This window comes from Engraulis encrasicolus, chromosome 22, assembly GCF_034702125.1.
Source record: "Engraulis encrasicolus isolate BLACKSEA-1 chromosome 22, IST_EnEncr_1.0, whole genome shotgun sequence".
NCBI lineage: Eukaryota > Metazoa > Chordata > Actinopteri > Clupeiformes > Engraulidae > Engraulis > Engraulis encrasicolus.
In genome coordinates this window covers 29,175,975-29,188,736 of record NC_085878.1, presented here as the reverse complement: position 1 = coordinate 29,188,736, position 12,762 = coordinate 29,175,975, and the positions used below count along the sequence as shown (strand labels likewise).

The 12,762-nt window shown below is 46.9% G+C and overlaps 1 protein-coding gene across 3 annotated transcripts in view; it reads right to left on the bottom strand.

Moving 5' to 3' along the window:
* Positions 1–12,762, bottom strand: part of lrp4 (low density lipoprotein receptor-related protein 4) — a 195,306-nt gene that overhangs the window by 24,213 nt on the left and 158,331 nt on the right. For all 3 annotated transcript variants that reach the window (XM_063188437.1, XM_063188438.1, XM_063188439.1), the window contains exons 15-22: positions 9,069–9,245; positions 8,584–8,709; positions 7,972–8,180; positions 7,256–7,337; positions 6,878–6,983; positions 6,380–6,581; positions 5,761–5,950; positions 2,653–2,784 (exon numbers count right to left, since the gene is read on the bottom strand). In XM_063188437.1, coding sequence (XP_063044507.1) covers positions 2,653–2,784; positions 5,761–5,950; positions 6,380–6,581; positions 6,878–6,983; positions 7,256–7,337; positions 7,972–8,180; positions 8,584–8,709; positions 9,069–9,245 — 1,224 coding nt within the window. The remainder of the gene's footprint in view (positions 1–2,652; positions 2,785–5,760; positions 5,951–6,379; positions 6,582–6,877; positions 6,984–7,255; positions 7,338–7,971; positions 8,181–8,583; positions 8,710–9,068; positions 9,246–12,762) is intronic.

Sequence of the window (12,762 nt, the reverse complement as noted above, 5' to 3'; positions counted from 1 at the left end):
TTGATAAATAACCTAGTACTAATAATATCTGGTAATTTGTAATGTAGCCACTTGATCTATGTGAAATTTGAAATTAGATGCTTCTTTTCCAAATCCAAGCATGATGACCTTATTATAGTCTAAACTGCAAAATATAAAGCTTTGTCTCGTCATTTCACTGCCTGCCACATTATTTGGAGTTTCCATGGGCAATAGGCTATGACCAATAAACAAAAAGCACATCCTCAGAGGGGGGTGGGCGTTGACAGGTTAGGAGGAGGCCAGCGGGGCGTTTTTGGGGGAAAAAAGGTTGGAACTGGCATAGAGGGACGCATCTGTTGTCCGCCTGTCGGCCTTGTTTTTGTCTGTCGTGGGCCTGTTTTCGAGTGAAAAGACAGTTTAGGGCAATGCCATGCCAGCTGTCAATCAAAGCCAACGCATGTAGCTGTCGTGTCGGTCTCTTGTTTTGTAGCCTATAGGCCTATGCTGTGAACATCGGACTTAATGTCTTTTTTACGGATTTTTGGAATGATGATTGCGGTGGTGCCATTCTGTTGGATGCATTTAGGCTACTGTGGATTGTTGTTAAACGGCGGTATTACAACGCAAACGTGTGGATTGCATAGTGGTGGAGTGAACTGAAGGATACAATATGACACGTAGCGTGGTAGAAAAATGACGAGTAGCCTAGTGGCAGAGAGGTTGTCTGAAGAGCTCAAGAATCACCATTTAAGTCGCTTTTATCAAAAATGTCTAATCTAGGTAGCAAAAACCGTTAAGAACAGTCGGCCCGATCTTGGCAGAATGTTGGCACTGTCGGCTGAGAGTCGGCTCGGCTGGAACACTGGTTACCGTGACTCAGCCAACACTTCATAGAACACTGAAAATAACTGTCACTTCATAACTGAACTAATCAACACTCTGCCGCCACTGAAAATAACTGTCAGTCTCATGCAGTAACTGAGCCAACACTGAGCCGACACTGTCGGCATACGGTAATAGGACCATTATTGGGCCGCGGACAAAGCCAAAATCGGGCCGACTGTTATCACTCGCGAAAAAAGGATCGGGCCAACAATGGGCCAGATAAACTTTGCTGCCTAGTTTGACTTGGTTACCCAGTTTCTAATAGCCTACCAATATCAATCACACGCCCCAAAACCGCGCCTGGACTCAAGTTATGTTTGCATGCAAAACCACTACAGCCATAAATCACACACTGTTGCATAGCCTGCTGTAGGCCTACATTAATACAACGTGAACTTTGTTGACACAGTTCTCCTGTTTAAAGTTTGAATTGGTTAGGAAAGTAGCACTTGCTGATGGGATGGGAGAGGTGTTTAGAAGCGCGCACTGGGGCGGGGTCTTGGTGGGAGACTCGTGCACATTCTGAGTAGAAGCTGGAGCGGTTTAAACATTTGTGATGTTTTAATTTTTTAATCAAGATTTATTTTTTTTAATGTAGTAGACCTAGGCTACTAAAGCAAATACAATTATTTAGCGGAAGATGAATAGGCGACTAACAATAAAAAAAAATGATATTCAGTGTATTATAATCAGGGTATTATAATAGCCTAATACACCCCCCCCCCAACGGACGGTTTGTTGTGAAAATGTCCCCCCCAGATTTTAAAAGCTATCTGCGCCCCTGCGTACAGACACAACTGACAATCACGCCATAGGTCACATGGACCTATTTGTTTTTTCAAAAAAGAAGCAAGGCTGTTTTGTGGTTCCTACTATTAGTCAGTCTTGTAATGTAATTCCCTTGTGGACGTTGAAACACAGAGTTGTTGTGCCACAGGAGTCTGCTGACTGATTAGACAATGATATTTAAGTCTACCATTCCCCACAGTCTTGGGGAATTCCCTAAGGAACTGAATCCAGACACTGACGTTCGCTGCATGAGCTATGGTGTGCTGTGCAATCTCCACGACAAATGGTAATCATGACTTTCATTCACAAATATGTGCACACGTCTCTGATCAGACAATACTACTACTAATACTCCATAGACTCCATATTGAGAGCTCATCATGAGTCCACAGCTTTCTGACCTGAGTAAAGCATTAAATGAGTGCACAGGTCTCTGATCATACTAAAATATCAGTACTTGGAGGCTCCTTACTGTATTGCGTGTAGGTCTGTGATCGGACTACATTCTTTGTTGTCTTTGTATTATATACAAAGTTAAATGCTCAGTTATTATTTATTACTTCATTACTTTACTGTTACTGGTCCATCACTGTTACCTGTCCTGCCTTGCACTTTGATGTCAGTCTGTAAATATCAGTCCTGTGTATGTCTATGTCCTTTCATGGTATATAGAGAAAGAAACGTAATTTAAATTTCCTTGTATGACCTGTGCATATGAAGAAACTGACAATAAGGCCAGCTCCACACCAAGGCGTCGTGGAACGGAAGCGAGACGAATGAGGTATTTCTGCTGAGTTTCGGCTGGTGTGTTCTACTCTGCCTTTCACACCGACAGCGTCGGCATGAGCGGGCAGTCCTGTTCAACTACCGCAACTACCGCCGGTTGGTGTAAAAGGACAGATAGGTTTCCATGTATTTTCGCCACCGCCGGTAAAAATGGCTTCCGTCCCGCGACGCTTCACCGCCTTGGTGGGAAAGCGGCCTAAACGCTGACTTGACTTGACTTTGAGATCTTACCATGAGCGCAGGTCTTGCCGTCCACCTGGAGGTTGATGCCCGTGGGGCAGGCACAGCTGGAGCCCTTGGGGGGCGGGGCCAGGAGACACAGGTGACTACAGCCTCCGTTGTTGATGGCACAAGGCGTCCGCACTGCAACCACAGGTGAGGAGAGGGGAAGAGAAGGAAACAGTTTGGTCAATTACATGAAGACGTTTGCGATGACTTTCACTTGCTGCAGTGTCAAAGGGGCCAAAAGTGTAAGCAAAAAGGAAGCACTGTTGTTCACAGCTTTTTTTGACTCGTCGGGCAATTTGTCAAAAAAATCCCTAAATGACTAAACAGCACTTACAGACATACAACAAGATGCCCAGCGAATGAGTTGCAAACAACATGCCACAAAGGAGTCCTACATTTTGGGGTCTCTGTTTACAGCAGTGGAATTAGTGGCCTCTGTTTAACCCATTGATGCATAAAGCACCTGCAAAAAACGCCTGCTGAATGCTTAAGCCCTTGTTGGGAAAGTTGCCCTCAGCCTATAAAAAACAAAATATCTTAGCCTCTGATGCACATAAAAACATGAAATAAGTTGCATTAAACCCTAAGGCATTAGAATATGTTCATTCAGCTGGAACATACATTTTATTAAAAAAGCTAAAATCTCAAGAGCCTGAATGCAGCGTATACTGTATGTGTCTCCAGGCACCAAAGGTCAAACAACATATACGAGTCATCAGGCTAAAATGGGTTAAAAGCCACAGCCAACAACCCAATACAACAGCACCAAACCATCCATCCATACAGTATATAGGACATAGCCCAGCTCCACTCAGCCCAGTCACAATAGGATCTTTCTCTTACTGAAGGCAGGGAGTGGAGGCGAGGCAAGGAGCAGAGCGGTGGAAAGAGGTTGCGTGGAGGGCCGAGGTAGACGGATGTCACAACAACTCCGCAAGGCCAGAGGGGCCCCCACAAAGCCAAAAGGGGGACCCCCCCATACATCATGGAGATCGGCACCGTATGGTATGGGGCCCCTAAGGGAGGACTCTGTCTCAACTACACTCCCCCCAATCTGAGGCCTAGGATCAGCTTACTCCTGACCCTAATCCCCCCCCAGTGAAAAGACTGAATGAGAGAGAGGGAGAGAGAGAGAGAGAGAGAGAGAGAGAGAGAGAGAGAGAGAGAGAGAGAGAGAGAGAGAGAGAGAGAGAGAGAGAGAGAAAGAAAGAGAGAAAGAGAGAGAGAGGGGGGTGGGGTGGGTAATGTTATTCCAGCTCCTTGTCATGACATAGCCAGGAGGTAGTGAGGTCACTTGAGGAGTGTATATATACGGTATGCTCACACATGTCCACCACCTGATTGTTTGCTTCAAACTAGAGAACAGTATGGGAGTGCACACCTACAGTACAGGCATACGCACGCTCACTTTCACTCTTATACCAGCTAAAATATGAAGGCACGCAAGTACAGATCTATGCATGCATACAAAGACACACACATACACACGCACACGCACACGCACACACACACACACACACACACACACACACACACACACACACACACACACACACACACACACACACACACACACACACACACACACACACACACACACACACACACACACACACACACACACACACACACACACACACAGACACAGACACACACAGACACACACACACACACACAGACATACACACAGGCGTGCTCCCGTGCACCATCATTCTAAGAGGCCAAAATATTCATCCACACAAATACCCCGTCCGACACACACGCCCACACACACACAATCAGCCCTTCATTGTCAAAGGCAGCCCCCGCAGCCTAAGTATAGTCAAGTGATGTAAGTGCAGAACAACTGTTGTGTGCAGTCATTATTTCCCTGAAGAGCACTCTTCTTGCCCACAGTGACAGTTACCTCCCAATTAGAGGCAGGAAATCGATCCAATGTGGACCGCAAATCCATAAGCCGGCAGGACAAAAGCGGATCTCAGATGATGAGTGAACACTGCGTTCAAATACTGAAGTATTGATTGAGACAAAGGCCGTCACGAGGCGCTTGTGCAATAACAGAAACCATATCCTTAGTAGCATGGGTTGGTAGTGGGCCAACTTTCAAGACAGCACCACTCTGTGTGTGTGGTCCAGGCTAAATTTAGAACAATGAGTTATTGCTGTAGATTCCCATCATTTCATTGTGGTGCCGCTTTGTCAGAACGCTGACCCAATGATTCTTCATCAACCTGATGCATGAGGAAGCATGTGGACCACACTCAAGAAATTTGAGTTTCCACTTCCACACTTAAATAGAGGACCAATATCGTAAAAGCAATCTCAATGCAGTCTCAATGTCCAAATCCTTCCTCAACATTTTGCCAAATTGGGCTGAATTTAGAGCAGTAGAGTTATAACTCATTAAATTCAAGTTTAACGTTGTCAATTTGCTTTCCTAACCTGAAGACCAATTACTGTGGAACATGTGGGCCATATACTCAAACGTTGAGTTCGACTTTAACATTTCAAGTCAAAGTTTAACATTGTCAGACCAATTACCCGACAGTTCTCCAACCAGCTGGGTGGTGGTGGGGAGCGTATACAGTAGGCTACATTTCCATCATTTTAAATTAAAGTTCAACACTGTCAGAATGATGTCAACCCCCATAATTCCCCAATTTTAGCCAAACTTCCAGAGCGGTGGCGGTGAAATATTGGACTTTCCATTTTGATCATTACAATGAAATTTCCGGCCATGCCTCAAACAGTTGGGGCACTGACTGTTACACCGGAGACCGTGGTTTGATTGTGACCCGAGCTCATTTCCTGATCCTCCCCTATCACACTCCAATTTCTTTCCAGTCTCCTCTCAAGCTATCCCATCCAATAAAGGCAAGAAAAGCCTAAAATAACCCCATCATAACATTCCCCTAACACTTCCCCAACGTCTTCTCAACATCTGACCAACTTCCGATGCGGTGGCGGTGGAACATGACGATGTCCAGCATAAAAAACAAAAGCTTAGTATTGCCCAAGGAAGGTCCCAAATGAACAACATTGGACTTTACAAGTGTTATCACCAAAGAGAGGTTTAAGATCATCGAAACGTTTCCCCAACGTGTGACCCACCTTCTTGGCGGTGGCGGTTGAACATGTGTATGTCCATGAGGTTCTCCAGGTTCTCCACCAGGGTGGCGCGGCCCAGGCCCGTCAGCTTGTCGGCGCTCTGGATGCTCTTGGAGTGCCAGTCGGTCCAGTAGATCTTGTCCTCGTGCAGGGTCAGGCCGAAGGGGTGCGGCAGCTGGCTGCTGATTAGGATCTGTGGTGGGGCCGAGGGAAAAAAACACAGTGCATTAGCTGAAGGAAAAAGGTCACAATGGAGGATTTCACCCAAACAGGGAAGAGCATGGCAATCAGAAAGACAACGCAAGTCTTTATTGTCAGATAGGGAACAGAAGTCTATACAGAAACTACTGTTAGATATTCAGAGGAAATCTACAGATGCACAGAGTAAAACATTTTTAAAGTGTACTGTGCATACTGTGAAATGCTGACAATCCCCATAGAACACGGTCTTAAAAAATATTATGCCAACACAGTAGTGGCAACCTCATGATTCTCACTGAAGCAAAATGCAGGAAGCAAAATGCAGGAAACATACCAACATACGGATTACATATCAAATTGCAAAAATAAAGACAAATAAAGAAAAGTCAATAATTAGGAAATATCTCAAAAGCATTCCTACCTGTCTGTCAGAGCCATCAAAGTTCCCATACTCAATGGTCTTCATGCCGGCGTCGGCCCAGTACAGTCTCTGCGTCTGGTAGTCAATGGCCAGGCCATTGGGCCACGTCAGATTGGTGGAGATGATGACGACTCGATTGGAAGCGTCCATTCCCGCACGCTCAATTTTAGGGTTGGATCCCCAGTCTGTCCAGTACATCAGTCTGCAGTAAAGCATTAACAAGTCATTACATGGACTGTTAGCTCCAAGTATGCTTGTGGGCCTTTTTTCCCCCCTTCTTTAGATTAATGTTTGTCCAAGACAGCCTTCACAGTGTTAGAAACCTAATTGGCCGTAAAGTGAATCCCCCCACCCCTCCCTCCTGCTTCAAAACCTGATGACTTAAAGAAAATGTCTTAAACATGCTTTGCTACCCAGTCAAAAAAAACACATGTGCCAGCAACTTTTCCTTCTCATTTCAGCTCTTTTTCTGTGTCCCTCCCTCCCTCCCTTCCTTACCCTCCGATGGGATCCACAACGATGTCCCTTGGGCGATCCAGATTCTCCCAAATTAGCACCGTGCGCATGCTGCCATCTGCGTTGGACACCTCGATCCTGTCTGTGCCTGAGACACATTAGCAGAGAAGGGGGGAAGAGAGGAGATGTAGAGGAGAGAGGAGGAGAAGAAGAAGAAGAAGAGAGGAGAGAGGAGGAGAAGAAAAGAGACAAGACGAGACGAGATGAGGCGAGCAGAGCAGTGCAGGGGGTCACATTGCTCCAGGGTACCAGCAGTAATTACACAGAATGCACGAGATCATTACTTTCCACTTGTCAGCGACTTATTGCTCAAACACAGACGTGGTGGTGGTGGTGGCAGCAGTGTGTTGTGGTCCCTACCTGCGTCTGTCCAGTAGAGTTTGTGTGTCACCCAGTCAATGGCCAGACCAGCGGGACTCTCCAGGCTAGTGTCCACCACAACCTATGGACCAATTCATCACACAGTATTACCACTCTGACACACCATACATCTTCTTTAATACAATAGCATACAAGACCTTACAGGAGAAACACATGTGGTGGTGGTGGTACAGGACAGCGGTACACACATTGCATTGCAGGCTTTTGGACAATAGGTGGCGATATTTCACAAAATTACTGTGACGTTGCTATGATGTACCCCACTGGGAAGGAATAGCATGTAGGAGAACACAAACCGGATTGGGAAAATAAATGTCCTGCCATGTCTTCCATCTGCCTCTGCTATGCTCGACACACAGGTCATTTGAGTAATTAGATAGTCTAGGGATCAGCTGGTGTACTGTGAATCGGCAGCAACAAATACCGGTAATGTGACAGGACTTTTATTTTCTGAATCTGGGATGTCTGCTTCTGCAGTGTTGTAGCCGTAAGAAGTAGGTAACTTAGAGGAGATATGTCAGCGAACCTATTAAATTTCCTCCATTAAATTTCATCTTCATTTCTTTCGGGATCAATGAAGTCTTCTAGCGAAAAATTTCCCACCAAAAAAAACCCTCTCTTCTCAGCTCTTCCAAGTCCGTCAGTGCCCACTAAGTTCTAGGCCTGCCCACTAAGTTCTAGGCCCCCCGACTGACCTCCTGCTTGGAGCCGTCCCACAGTGCTCGGTTGATTGAGTCTGTGGTGACGTCAGTCCAGTAGATATACCCGTCGCTGGCATCCCAGTCCAGCGCCACCGCGTTGCGGACGTCGGCCAGCTTAATGACCACGTCGGACTTGTCCTCGGTGTCAAAGCTGATCCGACGGATGTCCGTCCTTCGGGCAAAAAGCAGGAACTTGTCAAGACCTGATCAAAGACCAAAGGTCTCTTGTCAGTCTTCTAACAATGGAGTCATTTCATGATAGCAACACAGCAGACACAACATAGCAGCAAAGTCACAGTACATCTCAAAATATTTAGTTACATAAGTAACATAAGTTACATGAGTTAAATAAGTAGTTACAAGCTCAGTATTATTATACAGCATTATGCATATTAAAGCTATTGATGATATTACAAGAAATTATTTTACAATAGATTTACTATTTTACAAGAATACAAGAAAGTAAAATGTCTTAATGTAATTATCAAAATCAATGTAATCAAATATGAAATTACGCACAAAACATTACATTTTCTTTGAAATTACTGCACCCAAATTGAGTTCATGCACTAGAAAACAGAGCAGTGATGTGATTTGGAAACTCACTCTGGGCACAGTTGTAGTTGTCGGTCTTCTTGAAGCCCGTGGGGCAGTGGCAGGTGTAAGTCTTGTTGCCAGGGAGACACAAGTGACTGCAGCCACCATTGCCGGGCCCACAGCGGTTTTGGCCACCTGGAGAGGATGCGCATGAATTAATAAAAAGATAGACAGAGGGAGAGAGGGAGAGAGGGAGAGAGAGAGAGAGAGAGAGAGAGAGAGAGAGAGAGAGAGAGAGAGAGAGAGAGAGAGAGAGAGAGGGAGAGACAGAAAAACATGCATAAAGACATAGATAGACAGATTGATAACACTGCTGTGTTCTTTTTCATGTGGCGTAGAATGTTGTGATGTGCGGGATGGCACACTGAGCAGTGTGTGTGTGTGTGTGTGTGTGTGTGTGTGTGTGTGTGTGTGTGTGTGTGTGTGTGTGTGTGTGTGTGTGTGTGTGTGTGTGTGTGTGTGTGTGTGTGTGTGTGTGTGTGTGTGTACTCTACCTGCCGGCTGCCTCTGTGGGTGCAGGGTGTGTATGTCCATGGGGAAGTGCAGCTTGTTGCGGATGATTTCCTGGTTCTTGCCGGTGAACTTGTTGGCGCTGTTGATGCTCTTGGTGTGCCAGTCGGTCCAGTACAGGCTGTCTTCAAACACCGTGATGGCAAAGGGGTGCGGCAGGCCTGCAGTGGGGCAGTGGATCAAAGCGGAAAGGGGAAAGACAGACAGAAAGAAAAAAGAAAGAAAGAAAGAAAGAAAGAAAGAAAGAAAGAAAGAAAGAAAGAAAGAAAGAAAGAAAAGGAAAAGGAAAAGAAGAAAAGAAATGACAAGATTTAGCGACAGCATTTCAGTCAGCAGTGCGTAACACAAGGGAAAAAAAAACGAAATCAACAAGGATTTTGTTTTGTGACTGTGGAGACAAGACGAAAAAAAAGAACAAGAAAGAAAAAAAAGCACACGACCCAACTTGGCATCACGTTTCAAACACTCCATGTCAAGCTATGGGTTTGGCTGATGGCGAAACCGCACCAGGCCGCATTGGAAATTAATTGCTGCTTTGTGAATTAGCCCGTTCCTGATTAGCTCTGTTTTCTGCTATTGAAAGCAGCCCGGTAGATTAATTGCTAATTTTACTGGGGGACTGTTTCTGGGAAAAGAGGTGTGTGTGTGTGTGTGTGCGTGTGTGTGTGTGTGTGTGTGTGTGTGTGTGTGTGTGTGTGTGTGTGTGTGTGTGTGTGTGTGTCTTCCAGGCTGGCTAGTGGCTACATCATTGGGTTTATTAGCGTTTGTAGAGGAGGGGTTGTTCTGGGTACTGGGTCGAGTGGCACCACATCCCCACGCTGCTGAATAAGCAGAGCTACACGGAGGGAGAGAGAGAGAGAGAGAGAGAGAGAGAGAGAGAGAGAGAGAGAGAGAGAGAGAGAGAGAGAGAGAGAGAGAGAGAGAATGTGTGTCCATGTGGGCTTGCGTGTGTGCCTGTGTGTGTTTGCGCACGTGTGTGCACGTGTGTGTATTTGTGTGTGTGTGCGTGTGGGCCTGTGTGTGTGTGTGTGTGTGTGTGTGTGTGTGTGTGTGTGTGTGTGTGTGTGTGTGTGTGTGTGTGTGTGTGTGTGTGTGTGTGTGTGTGTGTGTGTGTGTGTGTGTGTGTGTACGTTTTATGTCGGAGCAGTGCAATTGTGCTTAGGCAGAAATAGTGTGGTTGGATGGCACCAAGTGGTTCTGCACCACTGGCATTCTCTCTGCCCCTGTTTTTCTTTGGGCAAGTAGGCTGTGGGTAGAGGACGGGCTCCAGTGCCCATCTCTCAAGGGTTTTTTTTTTTTACAGGACTTTTTTCTTTGTCCGTAATGTTTTTGGAAATGTGGGTTGGAGGTTTTTTTTCCCCTAAACTACACGAGAAGACTGTGTTTGCTTAACACAAGGCCAATAAGAACAAAAAGAGAATTCTGCAGGACACATTAAACGTTTAATGTTAATACAGTACTTTATACATTTTACATCTTCCAACCTTGAACATATTCCACATTAGTAGAGCTGTGTTCTGGGCTCTGGTGTGTGTGTGGTGTGTGTGTGTGTGTGTGTGTGTGTGTGTGTGTGTGTGTGTGTGTGTGTGTGTGTGTGTGTGTGTGTGTGTGTGTGTGTGTGTGTGTGTGTGTGTGTGTGTGTGTGTGAGTGTGAGTGTGAGTGTGAGTGTTAGGGGTTCTCACCGACTCCCCATCCTAACAGCTGCCTGAGCAGCTGCGTAGGGGGTCTATCTCATCTCCTACCCTGCTTCCGCCAGCCCTCATCCCCACACCCCCACCTCCACCACCCAGCACCCCCCATCTACCCTGGCTCAGCTCAGCTACCTCCACAACCCTCCTTACCTTTTGAAAACCACAGCCCATACCTCCAACTCCGAGTCTCATCCAACACCCACGAAGCAGTAATGACACTACCCCACCCTGCCTTGCCTCCACAGCCCATGGTACAGCACCACCAGTGTGGTGGGTGTCATGGGCAGTCATGGGTAAGCGGTTAGGGCGTCAGACTTGTAGCACATAGGTTGCTGGTTCGACTCCCGACACACAAGGTTGGTGGGGGAAGTAATTAACCAGTGTTCTTCCCCATCCTCCTCCATAACTAAAGTACCCTGAGCATGGTACTGTCCCACCATGCTGCTCCCTTGGGACGCCATTGGGGACTGCCCCCTTGCACGGGTGAGACATGAATACAGTTTGGTTGTGTACACTTGCGTGCTGTGGAGTGCTGTGTCACAATGACAATGGGAGTTGATGTTTCCCAGGTGGGCTTACACGTTCACCAACCCACCACCCCCACATGGCACCTATCCTACCCAAGGAAATCCGCACACTGTTACTGCTCACCGATTTATTTGAACACAACGTTTCGACCTTAGGCAGTCTTCGTCAGGTGTATAGGTCCTAGGTAGTCCTAGGACCTATACACCTGACAAAGACCGCCTGAGGTCGAAACGTTGTGTTCAAATAAATTGGTGAGCAGTAACAGTGTGCGGATTTCCTTTCTTCCTTTACGCACGTTTGTTTGATGATCCAGCACCTGTTTTACTGGATGTGCACGCATCACCCACACTTCTTTTGGACCTATCCTACCCAAACCTGTTCTACCCTCCACAGCCCATAACTCAACACCACCAGCCTACCCCACATACAGCTGCTAGCTACCCCAAGTTGTCCTCACCTCAATGGGCTTCACACTACCTCAACAGCCATCCCTTCCTCAGTCACCCATAGCCCAGCCCAACACCTTACCCACAACATGGCCCCATCCTCCACAGCCATCTTACCCTCCACACACAGCCCTAGGTGAGGAGGTTTCCTGGCCGAGACGCACCTCCACCTTCACCTCCACCTCCATCTCCACCTCCACTAAGTGCCACACCCATTGTCATGCACTCAGTCACTTAAACCTCAGACAAAAGGCTTCTGACATGCCGTCAAAAGTGACAGCTCGGTCACTTCAGGGAACACCCACACACATGCATTCACAAAGACATGCATGCAGTAAGTCACACACGCACGCGCATGTGCACGCGCACGCACACGCACACACACGCGCGCACACACACGTGCGCACACACACGCGCGCACACACACGCGCACACACACCCATCCAGCCTTATTGTCTTGTTGCCCTGGTCCCCTGAGTAAACAGTAAGGAGTTGACAGGGTGAGGGCACCCCAATTAAGTCCCCTATGTCTGGAGGAGCACACAAGCCAAGGAGCCACACACTCTTCAAAAGACCACCGCTGCCATCGCCACTGCTCATTGGGGCCACCTGAAGGACTGTGTGTGTGTGTGTGTGTGTGTGTGTGTGTGTGTGTGTGTGTGTGTGTGTGTGTGTGTGTGTGTGTGTGTGTGTGTGTGTGTGTGTGTGTGTGTGTGTGTGTGTGTGTGTGTGCGTGTGTGCGTGTGTGCGTGTGCGTGTGCGTGTGTGTGTGTGTGTGTGTACCTTAAGGACCCACTTAATGGCATCCACTCCTAGCACTCCAACCTCTTGTCTCTTTCCACATCTTTCCACCAGTCTTCTCTCTCTTTAATGCATTCTCTCTTCATATTCTACCCATCCACCTTTCTCCCCTCCCTTACTACTTTTCTCTAATAGTTCTATCCCTCTTCTGTCCATCTATCACTTCCTGTTTCCTGTCTTTATCTTCTACCCATTTTTACCCACTTACCTT